The 19,750-nt window shown below is 40.9% G+C and overlaps 1 protein-coding gene across 5 annotated transcripts in view; it reads left to right on the top strand.

Moving 5' to 3' along the window:
- The window catches only part of UNC5D (unc-5 netrin receptor D), a 537,143-nt gene extending 528,155 nt beyond the window's left edge, over nt 1-8,988 (top strand). For all 5 annotated transcript variants that reach the window (XM_087856402.1, XM_087856400.1, XM_087856401.1 and 2 more), the window contains one exon: nt 2,610-8,988. In XM_087856402.1, coding sequence (XP_087712528.1) covers nt 2,610-2,814 — 205 coding nt within the window. In that variant the 3' untranslated portion in view covers nt 2,815-8,988. The remainder of the gene's footprint in view (nt 1-2,609) is intronic.
- The last annotated feature ends 10,762 nt before the right edge of the window (nt 8,989-19,750 follow it).

The raw sequence follows: 19,750 nt of genomic DNA, 5'->3' as shown, positions 1-19,750 counted from the left end.
AAGCCCCTCCCCTGGCTCCTTGCTCATGCTGGAGACTGCTTCTCCCTCTCCCTCTGCCTACTGCTCCCTGGCTTGTGCTCTCTCCCTTACTATCTGTGTCAAATAAATAAAATCTTAAAAAACAAAAACAAACAAACAAAAAAAACCACACACACACACACACACACACACACACACACACACCTTCCCACCCCCACCACGGATTCATGAAAACTTCTGATATTCTGTTGGGACAAAGACTCATCCCGGACTCCAAAACATATTCTGTATGCCTCCCCCCGAGTTTTATTAATTGCATTTTTATTCCGGGGTCTTCCTGTCCTGTCTTGAAAGGTCAGAGATCCCCGAACACATACTGAGGATGAAGCTGTCCAAGTGCTTGAATCAGGATGTGGGACTTGTGGATTCAACAACTTTAGCCCTCTGGGTACTTCTTTTCAAAGGCAACACAAAACAAAAAGTTCAGTCTAATCTTCGCTCAAATAGTTAGCTCCTCTGGAAATCGAGCTTGGGTTGTAAGATAGCACAGGACAGGGATCAGCACTATGGCCTAAAAGCCAAATCTGGCCCACCACCTGCTTTTCTTTAGCCCAGAAGCTAGATAGTTTTAGGTTTTTTAAATGGTCAGGAAAATAATTAATAAATAAACGAAGAGGAATATTGTGTGATGTGACAACTGTAGGATGTTCAAATTTCAGTGTGTCTCAATAAAGTTTTATTGCAACACAGCCACGCTCATTCACATGTATCCTCTATGGCAGCTTTCACACTACCATAGCGAAGTTGGGTAGCTGCTTTAGAGACCCCAAGGGAAAAGTATTTACTAGCTGGTCTTCATAGAAATATTTATCAAACCCTACTATAGAATAAAGCCTAGTTTGGGGGTTAATAAGATCACAAGGATTCTGCTCATTCCCACAGGACACTAGTCCCTTGGTGTTCAAGGGAAAATACAAAATATAAATCCTCAATAGAATGATGAGAAATCTGTGCTTTTGTTTTGCTTGTTGTTTTTTTCTTTTTGAAACAACATTAGAAAGCATAAATATTTACCCATTCCAGGAACAAATGTATGTTTATGGTCTTTATTCTCAAAAAGGGCATAGAAAGAGATGGTCACACAGCCCACCCAGAGTTCACTCCCACCTAGTCTCTCAGTTTGTCTCTTTCTCAGCTACCGCTTCAGTCTGTGTTCTGCCTGAACGCTGGGAAGAGGGTATCAATGGACTGAACAGACCTAGAAGCATAGCAGCTCTCTCTACAAACACTGGCCCCATGACCAGGAAGAAGGGACAGCATTCAACACAAAGGTCTTAAATAAAAAGAACTAGTATCCCTTCGATTGCCCAAGCAAGGTTTGATTTGCCATTTCCATTAGTGTAGAAATAAATAACTATATTTGATTCCAAATGTGGGGAAGGGGTGGGGGGAATAAGGAAAAAGATGAAAGAAACCAGAAAGAACATTTTTAAGCTGGCCTTCTCCCGCTCCCAATTACAGATTTGGATATAGTAGAAAGTATATATGGTTCCCTGATATTTATGCTACTTGGCAACCAAGTAGCTTTAAGCAGTCCCTTGAGACCTTTGAATAAAATGGCACTTTATTCACTCAAACTTATTGTATGTGTGTGTGCTTGTAAATGGTAATGTGCCCTTAAAAGCTTGTCTTCTCTTCTAAGTGCTCTTTGTTACATGAGTCTACTTCGTGATGATGTGCTGAACGTGGTGAGGAAGAATGGTGCCATCCCCAAAATAGGCAATTCTTGGTTGACTCTCAAAAATCTTTTCAACTTTTCAAAATTTCACCAAAGGTGACATTTCTATCCCTGCTGTAAAAGTGCCTATGAAAAACCGTGACCTTTAATCTTTTGTGTTATCTTAATCTTCATCATAGCAAAGTCATTGACCAAAAGGTTACCGTTTGTTTTCACCAAAGATCCCGTATCATCTGAAAAAGGCTCATAGCAATCCATTACTCAAGACAATGGGTATTGAATGAACACCTGTCATCGTATTAGGATAAGGGCTGTTGCAGAATCAGAAGATTATTAGCGATGATCCTTTCCCTTCAGATGTCTATAATCATGCTGGGTGGGCAAAATTCCCATGAAATATATAAGCAGTTTTTTCATATGAAAATTTAAGCGCAACAATAGAAAAAATTCAGGGAGGACATAAAGCATTTTGAGCAGAGTAGAGGAGAATTGAACCAGGCATTACAGGAGTGTCAGATCTTGAGAAACAGAGGGTAAAGAGAGGAAGTGGGTATTCCAAGCGGAGAGAACAGATTGAATGAAAACAAGAAACAAAATATCACCTAAGCCAGCATTAATGGCTCCAAGGGCAAAGGAAGACTGAGTATGCCAAAAAGAAAGCAACAACATAAAGGGAAAAGTCACAAATAAATGCCCTAGTGTGAGATTAGAAGGACATTTGTAATTACTAGGATACTGGTTACAGTTACAAGACCTGTAACTAGCTCCCATTAACCTCCTATTCCTACTATAATATCCATTGCAATTCATTTTTAATTCCCTTAAAATGATTATTTGTTCCTTTATTTCTGTTTTCATTTTTGTTATTGTTTCTTTAAATCCGCCTGTCTAGGAATTTGTCTTATTTTGCTACACAAAGTAGTCCATCTGCTGTCATTCTGAACCTGTGGGAAGCTCGTCATCAGCACGATGGTAATCTTGACTCCCTGGCCTGTGCCCTTGAAGAGATCGGGAGGACACACACGAAACTCTCAAACATTACGGAATCCAAGCTCGATGAAGCCGACTTCAACTACAGCAGGCAAAACGGACTCTAGTCCGCGATCGCTCGCTAGACAGTGACGGCCAGCTTCGGGACATTTGCTCTAAATGGGAAAGAGGCAGCTTTCTGCCCAGTGGCATTTGGAGAATTCAGCCTTCATTTACAATCAGCGCGAATCCCTGGTTGCAGAAACTGAATTTTATATAGGTATAATATGTTCATAGGGAAAAGTACAAGCTCTCTTAAATATAAGAGGGCTCTACTGTCTCGTCTGAATCCACACTCGGGTTAACACTTGATGAACTTTCTCAGCTTTGGAGTGGGGAGGATAAAAGCGAGGGCGTAGCTAGAGAAAAATAACTGCGGGGGGGAAAAGATGAGCTACGATAAAGCCAGGAAGACAGAGCTTGAATCGTGCATGTTTTGAAACAGGTTTTTAATGAGGTGCCCCAAAGGGCCAGCTGATCCTGGTACCAGATTGTCAGGTTTGTCTACCAACTGGCATCCGTGATGTCAGCAATCATTGTAAAACCGGCTTTGCAAAGGGAGATGGGGTTGCCAACCCATTTGTAGGACTTTGGTAATGTCAAGGAGAGCATTTAGAATCTAGACTCCGAGCCCATCACACCAGCACCGATTCCCCATTTCTCCTAGCCACTTCACTGAAACGAGAAGGTAAGACGGACCACAAACTCGTTCTTGCAGTGTACGCCACCTTCATTTTCTCCCCGAGACAAATCTACCCACCTTCTTTCTTCCCCTTCCTTGCCCAGTTTCAGAGCATAATTAAACTTCTCAATATGGAAATTTACTTTTTGTAATTCGACAAAACAGAACCCTCTGTTCCCAGCTAAACCACTCGAATTGCAGAGTGCTGTTAGAATATAGCTCGAAGGGTTTGGAAGGGGGCGGTCAAATCGAGCCCAGGGAAAGATAGGGGCTGCAGTTGCCACAGGGCTCAGATAAGCTGTAATTCTAGGATGGAGGGATTGACCCAGTCTCTAAACATTGTTGTAAGGAGATGAGGGGTTCTGCTGTACTCTTCAATCCAGGTTCTTAAAACTTTCTAGCCTCTTGGTACTATGTTATCACAAAATCTCTCCGTAGGGCTATAGGGCATCCTCCTTTTGCCTTTTGAAAAATTAGCAGATAGTCTTTGGTCTAAATGATAGGAGTAAACAGACGTGAGGAATAGGTCTACCACAGCGACACAGAAACACATGGATTGTTCAGGAAGCTTTCGAGCTCTGATTACTCAACCTCACCCGGTATGCTTTCTCTACAGGACCATGAACATAGGACTATTGCTTTAAGATTCTATTTTTTAAAAAAGGCAGTGATATTGTGGAGAACTGAAGTCCACAGAGAATTTGTGAACCCCATCTTAACATTTTAGTCCATCTTTTATCCTATTAAATCATTTTTGACAAGATGTCCTGGTGGACTAAAGATGAGCAGATCTGTTCCTCATCTTCCAGTGGATATTTTAATTAGCTGTGCACAATCAGGACAAGCAAGGTCAAGGACCCAGATTAACTACAAGGCTGAGCAGCTACTTAGAGGTTGGCTACGTTAGAATAAAATATAGTCAGGGATGGGGGAGTTGGGGAGTACTTGGCAATGGGGATATGGTCAATTTTTTAAAAAAATGTTTTTGTAAGTCCTGTTTAAAAATAAATGTAAATCTCCACCAAAGTAAAAAAGACCTAGAAATAGGTGGAATTTATGATACCATGGGTAAGGCATTAAGAACTCTTGAATGCGTTAGCCATTTTCTCTAACGTGTGGTATATATGGTCCCCTGTATTGGACGGAAGGCTTTGCTACATGAAATTCAAAAGCATCTTGCTTTTCTCAGGAACCAAAGACATATTATATAGAACAAACAGATCCTCTTAGAACTGCTGAGAATATTTTCAAAATACCATCTCTAGATCACTCTAGATCAGGAAAAGACTCTTTTGCTAACGTCTCTACTTGTTTATTCCTTCCGGGGAATAAGGAAGAGAAGGCATGAGAGGGTAAATCATCTGACACCCTTGATAACATTTCTGGAAGAGGAAGAAGTTGAAGTAGATGGTCAGTCACCCAAAATAAACTAGAGAGTTGATTGGCCCGGAGATATACAGAAAGCATCTGCATTGACTGCTTAATAATAACTTGTAGAAACATAGAGTACTTTTGTCAGTTTCCATCTTGGAGGATTTTTGTTTTAAAACCATCCTACCCTTTTTTCCTCTTCCCTTCTAATTGGCCTTATTGCTTTATATATATTCCGCGAATCCACGCAGATCCTTTCTGGATCTGATACATTTTTTTTATATCTTAAACGGAATATTTTAATTTTTCCCCTAGAATCTAGATTATTTTAAGATAACAGATTACCATCAATCCCTCAACATCTAGAATTTCCTTCCGTGGACTTCTTTTTTTTTGACCTGGGTTTTTATAAATGCATGTGGGCATCGTACCATATTGAACAACAAAGGAAGCAAATTAATAGGATTCACCGCTGACTTCAGCCTAAGGTTCAAATCCACTTTCCATCCATTTTGCTCCCTCTTTTCATTTCTCTTACTTATTTCTGCTAGAATTCTACATAGGAGTTCTACAGAAATGTATGAAATTCTGTGGCCGTTGCATGTCAAGACCGTATTTCAATAGAATTCCAAAGAGAACCCATGTTTGTGAGATGTACAGACACGGTTGAGGGGTAGGGGTGTCAGGGAGCAGCGGAAATCACAGATCAGATAGACTTCACTGACACTTGAACCTGCGGTGACTCGCTAGGACCTAAACCCTTGTTCCATTTAAATGTTTTCGCATTCCAACACAAATGCCCCTCTCGAAAAAGATTCACTTGTCAGTACAAGTGTTTACTTTAGAAGTCTTCTTGTCCTAGTGTAAAAGGAAGCAAGACATTAAAAGTGGGCTGTAATACTTGGTAGGTTACTTAAAGAGGTTTTGTTTTGTTTTTTTTTTTTTTTTTTTTACAAAATATCCCACTTAATGCCAAATCTTTCAGTCCTCAAAGGCATTTAAGTCTAACGGTCATGCTTGAAACAGGACTTCAAATTATGCCACCAAAGTGGTGCATTTCGCAGCTGTACCAGACTGCCGCCACATCATAAAGCTAATTTACAGTTTTTACAACGTTGCTTGTGCAGTCTTACTGGTCTCCATTAAAACCCTTTAAGCCAAAAGGAAGCTCAGTCTGCGGATTTAAATGCAAACCTCATTTACCGGTGCAGAAAGTCTCGTAAAACTCAGATGTACTCCCACAAACATTTTATTGGCCTTTTTGTAAGAGATGAATAGGAATTGACACAATTCTTTTTAAAGAGGGGAAATTTTCTCTCTTTTTATTATTTTTATCTCCAGCTACAGGTGTTCTCCAGTGCCATGGTCCCTACGTTTTTCTTTCAGTGGACTTTGAGAGGGGTTATTAAGTCAGATGACAGAAACAGGGTTCTCTTTGGATGAAAAGTTCTGGAATGTATTGCATCTCTTTTCCTTGAGAAGAATGTTCAACATCACGATTGATAAGCAAAGGTGGAATATGAAAATGGTATACAGATCTTCCTCGACTTATGATGGGGTCATGTTCCCATAAACCCATCATAAGTTGAAAATATCCTAAGTCGAAAATACACTTACCATGTCTAATCTGCCCAACACCAGAGCTTAGCCTAGCCTAACTCAAACGTGCTCAGGCCACGGACATGAGCCTCCAGTTGGGCAAAATCATCTAACACAAAGCCTAGTTTATAATGAAGTATTGAAAATCTCCTGTAATGACTCGAATACTGTACTGAACGTGAACAACAGAACGGTTGCCAGTGTATTGGTTTTTACCCTCGTGACGTTGTGGCTGATGGTGGGGGAGGAGGGGCCGTGGCTGCCCCCTGCCCAGCCAGCGTCATGAGAAGGTCAGCCCAGGTATCGCTAGCCCAGGAAAAGATCTAGATTCAGAGTTGCTAGTGCGGCTTCTCCTGAATGCCTATCACCTTCGTACCATCGTAACGTCAGAAAGTTGTCAGTCGAACCGCCCTAAGTCGGGGACCATCTGTAATTGGTTTAGATCGTATTCTCCACTTGCCAAACATCTGGCAAAATTGACTTGTGGATTTCAAAATGTTAGAAGACCTTTTCATGTGCTTGTATTTCCTTTCTGCCATTTTCGCTGCAATTTCTTAGTCCTTCTGTAAAGGTGTGGAATCCTAACTAGCAGACGTGGGGAAGGTGACGTTCCCTCAGAGGTCTTTGTTCCAGATCTGTGAAGGTCTCAGGAACCAGAAGGAGCTGGAAAACATGCTTCTTATGGCCCATCGTGTGGCCCATTTCCATTACTTTTCCTCATGAAACATTGCAGAGTTCTGAATCCTGGCACCTCCCATTGACTGGACTAGGGGGTCACGTCCACAGCAAATGGGAGAGCAAAATGTTGTCCTACAGGCAGTGACAAAATGTTCTTCTCTCTTCGGTGTTAGTTGCCATAGTGCTGTATTTGAAAAATCGATGCTTTAGCCAAAAGCTGAACGGCCACCCTCTTCCGCAGCTTCCACTGTTCTGTCTGCATAGAATTTTCCTGAACTCCAAGCAAAATGTATTTCGTCAAATGTCACAAAGTGAAAATGTTGCTAATCTTAGATGTGTTACATATTTTGTGTTTTTACTCTCCATACTCTTTCAGAAGCTGCAGTTATAAAGCTGTTTGGCTGTAGTGACAGCATGTGGTGTTCTTTGCAAAAGCAATTCTAGGAGAGCCAGCGTCTATCACGGACTCTTCACATCCCCACTCCAGGGTCGTCAGCAAAAAGCGAGGGAAAAAAAAAAAAAAAAGGCCATTTGTGTGCTGTGTTTTTTCGAAAGATAAAAAGGGGATGGAAATCAGACCTGGCCGTTAGTCACTAGTGTGTAGTACTGTGATCTGAGGTAGGAAATTTAACTCTCATAGAATAATCGTGGTGTTTGAAGCAGCTACTTTGCTATTTCCTTTTGCTGTGAAGATCACGGGTTTTGGAATGTCCTCACAAGGTGGGCCTAAGACGGTGACCGCGAGCGCCATGTCTTAGTGCTCACCCTCCATCTGAACCCAAAGATTAAAAAGGCAGTAAGCTTCATGTTTAGGCCTAAGCTTAAGAATATCCTCCCCCACCCCGCACAACCCCTAAGACTGAGTCGGGCAGAGGCTACGTCCTCTTCTCCAAAAAGGTACAGCCTTGAATTATAAAATGGATCACGAAATTTGGCAATGTAACCCTCTGCATGAGTGGAAAAGTGTGCCAAGTACTTTTACAAAAGGCATGATTATGACAAAAATGTCCTTTTGCCTCCAATCTTGCTAACCCCAAAGAGTATTTCACTATTGCAAGCATTATTTACATACAAATTCCAAAACGGGATAAATTCTCCAAGTCCCTTAAAATTAAAGAGATGCGGGAGGTAGAGATTTAACTATGGTTCTGTCGAATCATGGGAAGATGAAATTTTAAGGGAATTTGTAAGCAGAATGTCTTGCCTTATGACCCCCATTACAATCAGAAATACATCTAATAATTCCAAAATCCTTCCGTTAGGAGCCCTGATGAGACTGATGAAGTAAGATCACCCCTTCGCAGGAAGCTCTGATCTGAGCCTCATCAGAGTGTAGCTTAAAAATGTCAATCAGAAACACTCTCTACGGCCCAGCCTAGATCACGAAGGTCCTTCCCATTCAACACGTCTCTATAATAAGGTGGGGAAAAAAAAAAAAAAAGTGTGCGAATTTTCTGGTCAGGAAAACAATTTTCTCCTTTTCCAAATTGGAATCAAGACGGATTTTAAATTTCTCATTCTTCAGACGTGTTTCTGATTTGGTACGCGTAATTGATACAGTCCGTGTCGCCCTAGAAATAGCGTGAATATAAGCAGTTAGAGGAAAACTGGCTTATTCTCCTGACCCGAACTCAAAAGATCTGAGTAATTGTTTACCTCCATTTCTGTACGGAAGAATTTTAAAACAGATTTCATTTTGTTCTGTTTATTTTGGGAAGGTGCGTGGGGGGGGTGGTTTTTTCGTGATTCATATCTCCAACCCATACCACTCTCGACTTTTGTTTGATGTGTTCAAAGCCGGAAAAAAAAAAAAAAAAAAAGCAGAACTGAACACTTAATTTGACATGAAGCTGAAGGAGGGAGCAAGCCAGAGAAGAGTTCGAATAAAGCATGGCCTTGGCTTCATACCACACTTTTTGTGCCTTGTATTATCAATGTAAATTCTGAATGTTGTATAGTAAATACTTGGATGGACTTCTTAGAAAAGGCTGCACTGGCTTCTTTTTCAGCACATGTACATATCTATGAATATATATACATATATATTTGGTAATGCCAAACAGCTGTGTTATATTGTACTGAACAAAATGGACCGTTTGGATGTTTTATGTAGAGTTTGCAAAAAAAAAAAAAAAAACCCCAAAAAAACAAAAAACAACAAAAAAACAAAACTGGATGGTTACAGACTTTTCAAGATAAATGTACAGACGTAAATTACCGCATATCAGTTATTTATGAATAAAGAGTCTTTTATTGACATTTTAGGATACTCCATGAGTGGAAATTTGAGATCCCAAGGAGGAGCCCCTCTGTACACTTCCCGCCACATCCTAGCAGGAGCTGGAATTCCCATCACAGGGAGGACAGTTTCCAAATACCTATTAACGTACTGAACCTAATTTCTCCCTGTGGCCTCAAGAATGAGACACCATGAGGCTACTGGCAACAAAGAGGAGATCGTCTCCTACGGTTCTCAACCCAACCTCTGTGCACACATCCACAGCTACCCTTAGCACGTTGTTACAAACTGTGAGAGAATCCCGACCACACCATAATCGGGAGACCATTCACCTTAGTCCTCAAAATGCTTGGGTTACTGTTTCACAGACACTATAGAAATGTTCTGCTTCTCCATGGGAAAGGTGTTACAAAAAGAAGCACAATGTTGTGCATTTCAGATATAGCTTCACTGGCTGAATCTGTTTAATTGTTTTAAAAATGCCAAACACTCCCAAGATCCTAAGAATTTAATCATCACTCTGTAGAGCTGGTCAGAGTCTGTTGAAACAGTGTGGTCCGCTCAGAGATGGTTTCTGATCAATTTCAATTAGTCATAAATTAAAAGAAGGTCACAAGTTGGTTTGCAACCAGTATTTTCCAAAATTCATCTTTAAACAAAATACAATTTCCATAGTAAGATAGGAGGTTTTGGACCCCCACCCTCACCCTGACTCATCAAATTAAGTCTGGAAAACTATGGCATAAAATGAAACCACATTCTCTAGATTTCTGAAAACCTGTAAGTGTATGAGGGGTCTAATGTATAGGATGGATCTCTAAAAGAGGAATGTATGCAACATCTCCTAAATGTTTGGACCATATAATTCTTTTTATGGATCATCTTATAGGACTAGCAGGGATGGTAATATCCACAAAGTGGCTGTGAGTGGTTCCAGTGCTATAAAGCTAATTAGAATATATTTAAGTTACTGGTAGAATGAGAATTGGTTTTAATTAACTAGGTAAATCAGTATGGTTAGGCAGAGCCAAGCCAAAAATTTCAGAACTATTTTAATAGAGCAAACAAACCCAATCTGAGTTGGTCAACTACAAGGAATGCTGTGACTGGCAGAGTCAAACAGAACTAGCTCATTTTGATAAAAATAGAACATATCAGCTTGAGCCTATAATCAACTGTTCAAAATATTTTTAAGTTTTGTCTAAAAAATATTTTATCTAATGAGTAACTGATTCCGAGTGGATTAAGCTACTTTGGGCTAATGTTTATTCTTTGTAGCCAACATTTATTAGAATTTGATCAGATTTAGTCTGATAGGGTTACTTATTCATTCAAAAATATTTATTTAGGGGCGCCTGGGTAGCACAGTCGTTAAGCGTCTGCCTTCGGCTCAGGGCGTGATCCCGGTGATCTGGGATCGAGCCCCACATCAGGCTCCTCTGCTATGAGCCTGCTTCTTCCTCTCCCACTCCCCCTGCTGTGTTCCCTCTCGCTGGCTGTCTCTCTCTGTCAAATAAATAAATAGAATCTTTAAAAATATATATATATATATATTTAGATTTGCCACAGGATAACAAAGCCTGGGTTCAAATCCTGCCCATGTCATTTAGCATTTAATATCAGACAAAATACTTAATGTTTCTACTTTATAGGATAGGGATGATAATAGAATTTTAGATTCTTTCCAAAGTATGAGGATTAAGTGAAGGAAAAAAAACCCTACATGTAAAGCCTTTAGTACACTATATGGTACTTAGTAAGCAACGAATGAGTGTTCACTTTTACCTTATTTTAGAAAGGCAATAAGCATGGTAGTTAACAAAATGTGTTTGAGATCAACACAGGTAGGCAGTAATCCTGAGTCTGCCATTCTCTGAGCACATGACCTTGGCCAAGAAACTCTCTTTCAAAGGAGATAATCCTATCAAGCTCACTAGGTACGAAATAGATGTTCAAGAAATAGTATGATGACTAAATACATCTCTAGCTCTCTCTGGCTCATCCAGGTTCTGAACAGAGATGTCCGAGAGTGTTCATTATATAAACAGAGTAACGTGACAAGAGGGGCAAAGATGTACTCAATTTTAATCTTTCTGATAGCTACCTGAATGTTATTTCAGGCAAAAAAAAAAATTAAAGTCTTATGACCCCTGAAATAAGTAAAATATTTTGTTTCTCAAATATAAAGGTCAATGCTTAATACAGTAAGCTTTAAAAATAAGCTTAAAATTAAGGTCCATTATATCCACTCACCTAAAATGATTTTAGGAGAGAAGGAATTAGAGGCAGATGATGGGGGAAATACGTATTTAAAATGTATCTATCACTAAGACCAATAGCATTATTTAGAATAGTGATCGTGCATAGAGTAGATGCCCTATCAATGAGATGACCCATTTTCTGGTTTTTAGACAACACAAAGGCCTTAAAATCTTAAGAGGATATACAACAATTAAAAAGTTACCTGGGCATTATTACTCTCTCCATGCCAGACCCTCTATAACAAAGTGGGCATTCGTAAAACAAAACACACACACACACACACACACACACACACACACACCCCTACTCAACCTTCACAAAGCTTACTGTCTCTGTATCAAGGGGTTAGTGTGCCATCAAACAAGTGCTGTGAAAGAGATGAGTGCAGATTGTTAAGGGAGAATAAAGGAGGAGAGGTGAGACCAGGTTGTGTTGTATGAGGGAAAGTAACACGGACACGTGGTCACTGGGCTAAGATGTAAAGATGATATATTAACAAAGCTATCGCTATAAGAACACTTGGCAACAAGCCCCGTAATCTGTGGCTTAAAGTAACCATTTAGTATCCTTACAGAGTTCTGGATCAGTAGGAAGGTCCTGATCGAGCCTTGCTTGGCTAGCTCAGCTGAACTCATTCCTCTATGTGCTGATATCCTGGAGGTTGGTTGGGCCGGCCCTTCCAGACTAGGTTCCTTACATGGTGGGGGCCTTGGCTAGGACAACAGGACTAAGTTCTGCCCCATAGGTCTTATGACGCGGTAGGTTCAGCTGCGTATGTTCTCATGGTAAAGGCAGGGGAAGAAAAGTATGTAGAGATTTTTGTTGGAACGCCATCATTTCTGTGATATTTTATTGGCCCACATAACTCATAAGACTAGTGCATTCAAAATAGAGAGAAATAGAATCCAACTCTTGATGAGAACTATTGCAAAAAAAGAAAAAATCACAGGGCTTTAAAGGGTAAGGAGGCAGGAAGGGTGGAGAATTTGGGTCGTGGTTTCAATATCTCCATCAGAGAGGAGTAAGAATTTGTCAGACAAAAATAAAGGAGGAAAGGATTCAAATGGGAATATTAACACAGATAAATAGATTCATAAGTATTTTGAATATTTGAATAGATAATAGATAGATTCATAAGTATTTTATTCAGGAGAGGCTACCATACTGCTTGTCATGCTTCCAGTCCTCATAAGCTGCTAGATCTTCTATGCTATGCTATTAGGGACTAATTGGTAATGATCCTATGTTTAGCCACCTTTGGGAAAAGCGGACTTAGTCACATTCACAGGGTCTTCTTTACTGTAAGAATTCTCAAAGGTTTTTACATAATGAAGGTAGTCAATACTCTTTGAATACTTTCAACCTGCTAGGCACTGTACTCATTTAATCCCCTAGCAACCATATGAAGTCAGTACTAGTATTAGTCACATTTTGTAAATAGGAAAACTGAAAAGAATTATGCTAATATGAATTTTTAATCACTCAGCCAAGGCTACAATGTCTACGACATTTTCCGAATAGTTGTCACTCACTCCTTCTTAATGAGCACGTAGTAACATCTCACAGTTAATACTCTGGGATCCACTTTTCAACGATGTAGAAGAGAGAAATTGGGTCCTTCATCCTGGATGAATTCCGTCTAGATTTTCTTCAACTTTTTCTCATCTACCAACCCATTTCTTTGCACTTTGCAAAATTTCTCATCTCTGAGCATATGCTAAGCCCATGGCAACCTTTTTAACATTTTAATTCTTGGCTATGAATGCTTGATGTAGCCATGTTCCTCTATAATTAAAAAGGCACACTGAAAACTGATAAGAAGGAGTTGTAAATATTTTGCTCCACCTTCTAAAGATGACTTTAAGAGCTGGAGGCATCTTTCCAATGACTTGTATCAAGTAACCTTGTTTTCGCTAAGCTCGGAGAAAAATTCAACATATCTATCATCTCAAAGGGGTGAGTGTTAGGTGTCCAGCCACGAGGGAGATGCTATGCAGTTAACAGAGCCCAGGGCAGGGTAAGAAGGCATTAATTAGGTAATGAGCTCTCTAATCTTAATGGTCATGCCCGCTGGTGGAGTCTCAGACAATTCATTTTACTTTTGAGTCCCAATTTCCTCATCTGTAAAATCAGCATCATGCAGATCCCCTCCCACTTCCTTTATCTGCCCATAGCCAAAAGGAAACGATGTGATCAAAATAGGAGACCAAATTGTTAGACATGCAGGTTAAAAAAAAAAAAAAAGTAAATGACCCGGCCTTTGTTCATCTCCTTGGATCCCTAACTTGAATAATTTGGTTAGGGTCCCCAGAGAAATAGAGATGGTCTCTTCTCCCAGCATCTGAGCTCCAAATATCCACGTATGTTGAGAAAGATCAATGGAAATATGCTCTTTACAACATCAAAAGTGAAAAATTATATAAAATGCTGAGGTCAACAACTACCGATTTACCATCACCGAAAGAGCTTAAGAGTTAACACTTCTGGGGACACCTGGGTGGCTCAATCAGCTTAGTGTCAGCTCTTGATTTCGGCTCAGGTCATGATCTCTGGGTGGGGAGACTGAGCCCCATGTCGGGCTCTGCACTAGGCATGGAGTCTGCTTAAGATTCTCTCTCTCCCTTTCTGCCCCTCCCCTAATAATAAAAACAAACAATCAAACAAAAACAACCACTTCTGGCTTTTATGGGCCCAAACTATCACTTCTTTGTATCATTCTTTATATTCTTAGCAAAAATGGGGACAATTTACCACTTAAGTGTACCTCGTATTGACTCTCTACTTTACCCAGGTGTTGAGTTTATTAAAAAAAAAATAATAGTTATTGTCTTCATTGGGGGAGGCACTTATTAAGAATGGGAGTAGGACAGTGAACAAAAGCTACCCCACTCACAGAGATTTCATTCATTCTGAAGGGAGGCAGAGAGTAAAGACTAAATAAGGAAAATAGAGAGTCAGACAAAGAAAAGAATGGGGTTTCTGGGGGTGTGATTTGGGTTATATTTTTAAATTAGGGTTGTCAGGCAAAATCTTACTGAGACTGGCCCTACTGATATTTGGGGCTGGATCATTCTCTGTTGTCAGGGGCTGCTCTGTGCTTTATAGGCTATTCTGCAGCCTCCCTGGCCTGTACCCACAAGATGTCAATAGTCCCTACCAACCGTGACAAACAAAAACATCTCCAGACAAGCCCAATGATCCTTCAGGGAGCAACCACAGCTGAGAACCACTGGTCTATGTATGTTGACAGGTCAGAGTAAGTAGCTGAGCTAGGATCAAAGACAAAATCATTGGAGAATCAACATTCAAGGAATTAGAGTAGGGAGGTAGAGGAATCATCTGTATGCATACTCAGATCTCCAAAATTTGAATGGGAGCATGTTGCATGGAATGACGGTCAGAAGCGAATGCTTCAGCGAATAACAGGACTTGACTTGGACATCTGTCGATTATTACAACCAGCAGAGATAGTGGCTGGTATGCTCTCAAAATAGGAGTATCAAAACCTGGAAAATATTAGGGAGAAGAGAGAGAGATGGTCTGGCCTTGGCCGTGAGAAGGAAAAACAACTTCGGTGATACAGAAAGTATAGAAGAGAAAATAGCAATCGGCTAAAAGACCACAGTGGAAGGGGTTTCTTTAAGAGCCAGGTTTCACGAAGAGCAAGAAAGAGAAGGAAATGTTCAGTGATGCCATTTGCCGAGGAGAAACAAAATTCTCCTCTACTCTCGTTGGGTCTCTGGGCCTAACCAACAGACACAAAACACATAAAGAGAGCATACACATTGTACTGAATCTGTACATATACAGGGAGCCTTTACAAGAAAACGAAATGACCAGAGCAGGAAGCTTTTATACCTTTAAGACAAAGAAGCAATAAACTGGTGAAGAATTGACAGGACCACGGGATTTGGGCTAGGGATGGCACATGGTGAAGAAGTAACAGGGCTTGTTTATACAGCCTCTCGGCCCTACATTCCTGATCTCTGGTGATAGGGACGTCTCCCTCCCTCCTGGTACAGGGAAGATACCTTCCACATGGGAGATTTAGCTCGTGCTTTCAGGGAAGAAGGGGAAGAGGAGAGGTCACAGTGACCTTCCTGTTCATGCCATTTTCTCAAATTCCTTCAGCTTCAGATATTCAATATGCCAAAGTGCCATATTTTAGGGTAGTGTGTCCTAGGCCCTATCAGGATATAAAGCATTTTGGTGAGGACTGAAAGCACCGGGGAAGGGTTTCACCAGTGGGGAAAGTGGGAAATGGGTCAGATGAACGACCCCTTAGGAGAATCATGGTCCAGTGGATGGGAGATACGGACAACCTCTGGTGACTGACCTCGGCAGGGATAAAGGACATGATAATAGTGGTCAATCAAGCCTCGTAAATTAAGGAACTGATTGACTAAAAGTTCATTAGGTTCATCCACTTATTCATACATTTAGACATTATCTCTTTTGTGTCTAGAAACTTTCTTCCAAGTCCTGGGAAGTAAGTAATTATAGGCTTCTTTAAACAAAACAGAAGTAGAAGGGAAATGCAGTGCTTAGCCAAAAATTACAAAGCTAGTTGGTGGCAGAGTTTAAACCAGGTCTTCTTCTGGGGTGCTTATTCTAGAAAACGAAGTTTCTGGTTTTGGTTTTCTGGGGGGTTTTTTAGCCACACTATATAGAGAATGGAAGGTCTTAGTTCAAGGGCAGAATGCGAGGTTTCTGACAGAATGGCTCACCCAGGCACACAGTTAAAGAATTCTCCCAGCGGCTACTCCTGGATTCTAGAAGGCGGACCTTCTGCATTGGCTTCCCATAAGCCACCGCTCGCTACAGGCTTCTGGGAGCCTAATGCTTCTGTTGAAAGGGGGAGATCAGCAGCCCTGACAGACTGGAAACCATCAGAAGACACTAGAGTTGGTCAAGACACGCTAGCTCCTTCCAGAAGCTTCCTTCCTGGTACAAGCAGAACAAATAAATGCATTAAAAAAAAAAAAAAAAAAAGCGTGCTCTGGAAGGGAACCTATTCATGTACCTGAAAGATGTTTTATAGGGAATACATTGATATAATTCTTTACATTGCTAAAAGAATGTGTTTTTCAGATAGTTAAAAACAGCTCACGTGTGAACACAAAATGAATATATATCAAAGATACACATAACTTATTAATGAAGACACTGGTTAACATTAGTCCAAAGAAGAATTTGAAGAACACATACATACGTACACACACATAGACATACATGTGCATACCCATGGGAATTCTGAAATGAAAATGCTAACAGAAAAAACTGATTAATATCTTATAGGGTAATAATAGATGCCCTATAGGGTATTGGCCGATTTTGTAATATTAACCCATATTTTAATATCCTGTGGTACAATAAAAATAGAGTATTCACGGTTATCTTTTCTCCTCAGTTGTGTCTGGACAAAATTCATTTGCAGGACTTACAGTTTCCTATAGTTTATCTTCTCCCCCTACAGGCCTGTACTGTAAGCAAGTCAGAGGAGGTCAAAGGAGCACACCCCTGCAGAATCAAACAGTCCCCAGGTGGCCAGTTCAACAACACCCAGCACTTCCCTGAAAAGACACTCGGTACTTCCTTTTGTCCGTGTTCAAGTCCTTGACAAGTTTTTCTTGACAATACTCAGTGTGTCTGGAAAATCTCCTGGGAGACTTGTACTGGTGCAGGATCTCTCAACAACTCTCCAAGTCACTACTGTGCTTTGTGCTTTGTTTTTTGTTGTTCTTGTTGTTTCCTTCCATTGCCCCAAGAACTGCCAGGTCTATTTCCCTTCTTTGCCACCAACACCAGTAACACAACATCTGAAACCACTAGGGGAGGACAGAAGTCACCTGGCCTCTCTTACCATCATCTCCATCCTTGCCGAAATCTACGCGATGCCACTCCTACACGTGTTTAAGGACTGGTCTGCATAGTTAGTACGAACTAGTGAGCCTGTGGGGGAGGAGGGGGAGGGTAAAAACTCTGTTGTGATGTGTGAGGCTTCATCCATCACTGTCATGTACCAATGCTCCTCTTTTTCTTGCTTTCCTGTTTCCCCCCATTTTTAATATAATTAGACTCCGGGGAACTTGATATGGTCTTCCAATACTTGAAAATCTGTCATATGGAAGACAGATCACACTCGTTCTGCCTGGTCCCAAGAGGGAGACTTAGGGCCAATTCTGCAGAAACAACAAGGAGACTCCCTGCCCCCCACCGACCCCCCGGCTTCTATAAGGGGAGCATAATTTTCACAGAGTTGTTCAAATCTGGGATGAGCTTTTAAGGAATCTTAAAACCTTCTGGTCATTTTGATCCCTGACTTTCATTGAAGCCTACAAACAGTGTCCACGTTCTCTTTATTGACAATCTATCCCCCACACCCCACACCCCCCACATTTTTGTCCTAAGACATCAGACTTTTTTTCTCTTTCCCTTCAAACAGATTCTTGGTCCCTCCCAGTAACCAGATCTTCATTCCCTAGTTCAGCGATGAGCACACGGTTTGGGTAAGGCCAGAGCGTAAATATCAGGGGCCACAAGGTCCCCACTGAAACCACTTGACTTGCCACTGTAACAAGAGAGCAGTCATAGACCATACGTAAACTAAGGAGTGTGACTGGGTTGCACTAACACTTTATTTATAGATGCTGAAATTTGATTTCCACATAATTTTTATGGGTCACATAATATCACTCTTGATCTTTTTTTAAGCCTTTTAAAATGCTGACTATTCTTAGCTCACGTAAGCAGGTAGCAGCCTGGCTTTGGCCCAACAGCCATAGTTTGTCAACCTCTGCTCTAGCCTCTCCTTACTTTCAGGAGGGACGACGTGTCCAAAGAACAGGAGTAGATTCACTGGCGTCTCAGAGAGGACTCTGCAGGTTGAGAATCTGCTGAGAACTGGGGAAAAGAAGGCTTCATGTATTAATGTTTTTTATCTAAGCGGGCAGTTTTAAGAAGTGGCTTTCATTGGAAGATGCAACGATGGGGTAGGTGGGTGTGTGTGTGTGTGTGTGTTTTGAACATAATATCTGGACTAAAAGTCAGAAACTCAGGGAAGTAGAAAGCAGGATTGTACTTGTTAACAAAACTCTCTTCTGTCACTGATCCCAGCTCTGGAGCTCGTCAGAGAGCTTCTTGGGGATACACTCTTCTGTGGTCTGCCTCCCAATAAACTTTGACTGCACAGGCACATTACTGCTTTATAAAACCAGAGCATCCCCTTCTATGACTATCCATTCCAGGCCTCAAGTATAGCAGATTATAATAAAGACTCTCTTTATAAGATATGTTCGAAGATTATTTCCCAGTCCATTTGGTAGCACTTATGTTAATACCATCAAGGCAGATCCCCCAAAAGGTACTAACAAAAAAAATTTCAAGAGCACTTACAAGATTTTTTTCAAAGGGAGGTTCTGCTGACAGCTTTTTCTTTTGGAGGAACCAGCAGAAGAGGAAGTTCTAAGGTATTTCTCTCTGTTTTTACCAATTTGTTTCAATAGGGGAGGTTTCATCCATCACTGACATGTACCAGTTCCCCTCCTTTTCTATCCCCCCCCCACTTTCCCTATAATTAGACTCGGGTGGGGGGGGGACTCGATATTGGTCTTCAAGTATTTGAAAGTCTGTCACATGGAAGAAGGATTAGACTTGCTCTGCCTGGTCCCGAGCGGTAGAACTAGGACGAAATCTGCAGAAACTTCGCGGAGACTTTAATTCCTTCCAGGGAGCATAATATTCACAGAGCTGTCCAAAACTAGGAGGAACTCAAAGAATTTCAAGTCACTGAATGTGTTCATACGGAGGCCAGACCCAGACTCGGAGGGGATTTTGTAAAGCAAACCCAAACATCCTAAAATAACTGAAATGCCAGTTCCAAGATTCCGAGTCAGCAAACTGTTGCCGTTACGTGATAGCAGCTACATTATTTGACTATTTACTATTGTCCTATACTGTACTAAATCTTCATGCTTACCTAACACTCACAATAAGGCCTGCACTATCGGTGTTTAAATTTTATAAGTGTGATACTGAGACCTGAGAGGTTAAGTAATTTGCCCCAAACTCTACAGCTAGTAAGTGAAAGATTCTAGATTTCAATCCAGGCTTTTAAAATTATGCTGCTTCTTTGTAGTGGGGGTATGCGATAAGTTTTATGGACCCGATAGGT

The sequence above is a fragment of the Ursus americanus genome, chromosome 27 (assembly GCF_024610735.1).
Source record: "Ursus americanus isolate L20-20 chromosome 27, mUrsAme1.1.p, whole genome shotgun sequence".
Lineage (NCBI taxonomy): Eukaryota > Metazoa > Chordata > Mammalia > Carnivora > Ursidae > Ursus > Ursus americanus.
Note: the sequence above shows the minus strand (reverse complement) of the source record. Positions and strands in the feature narration are given on the sequence as shown.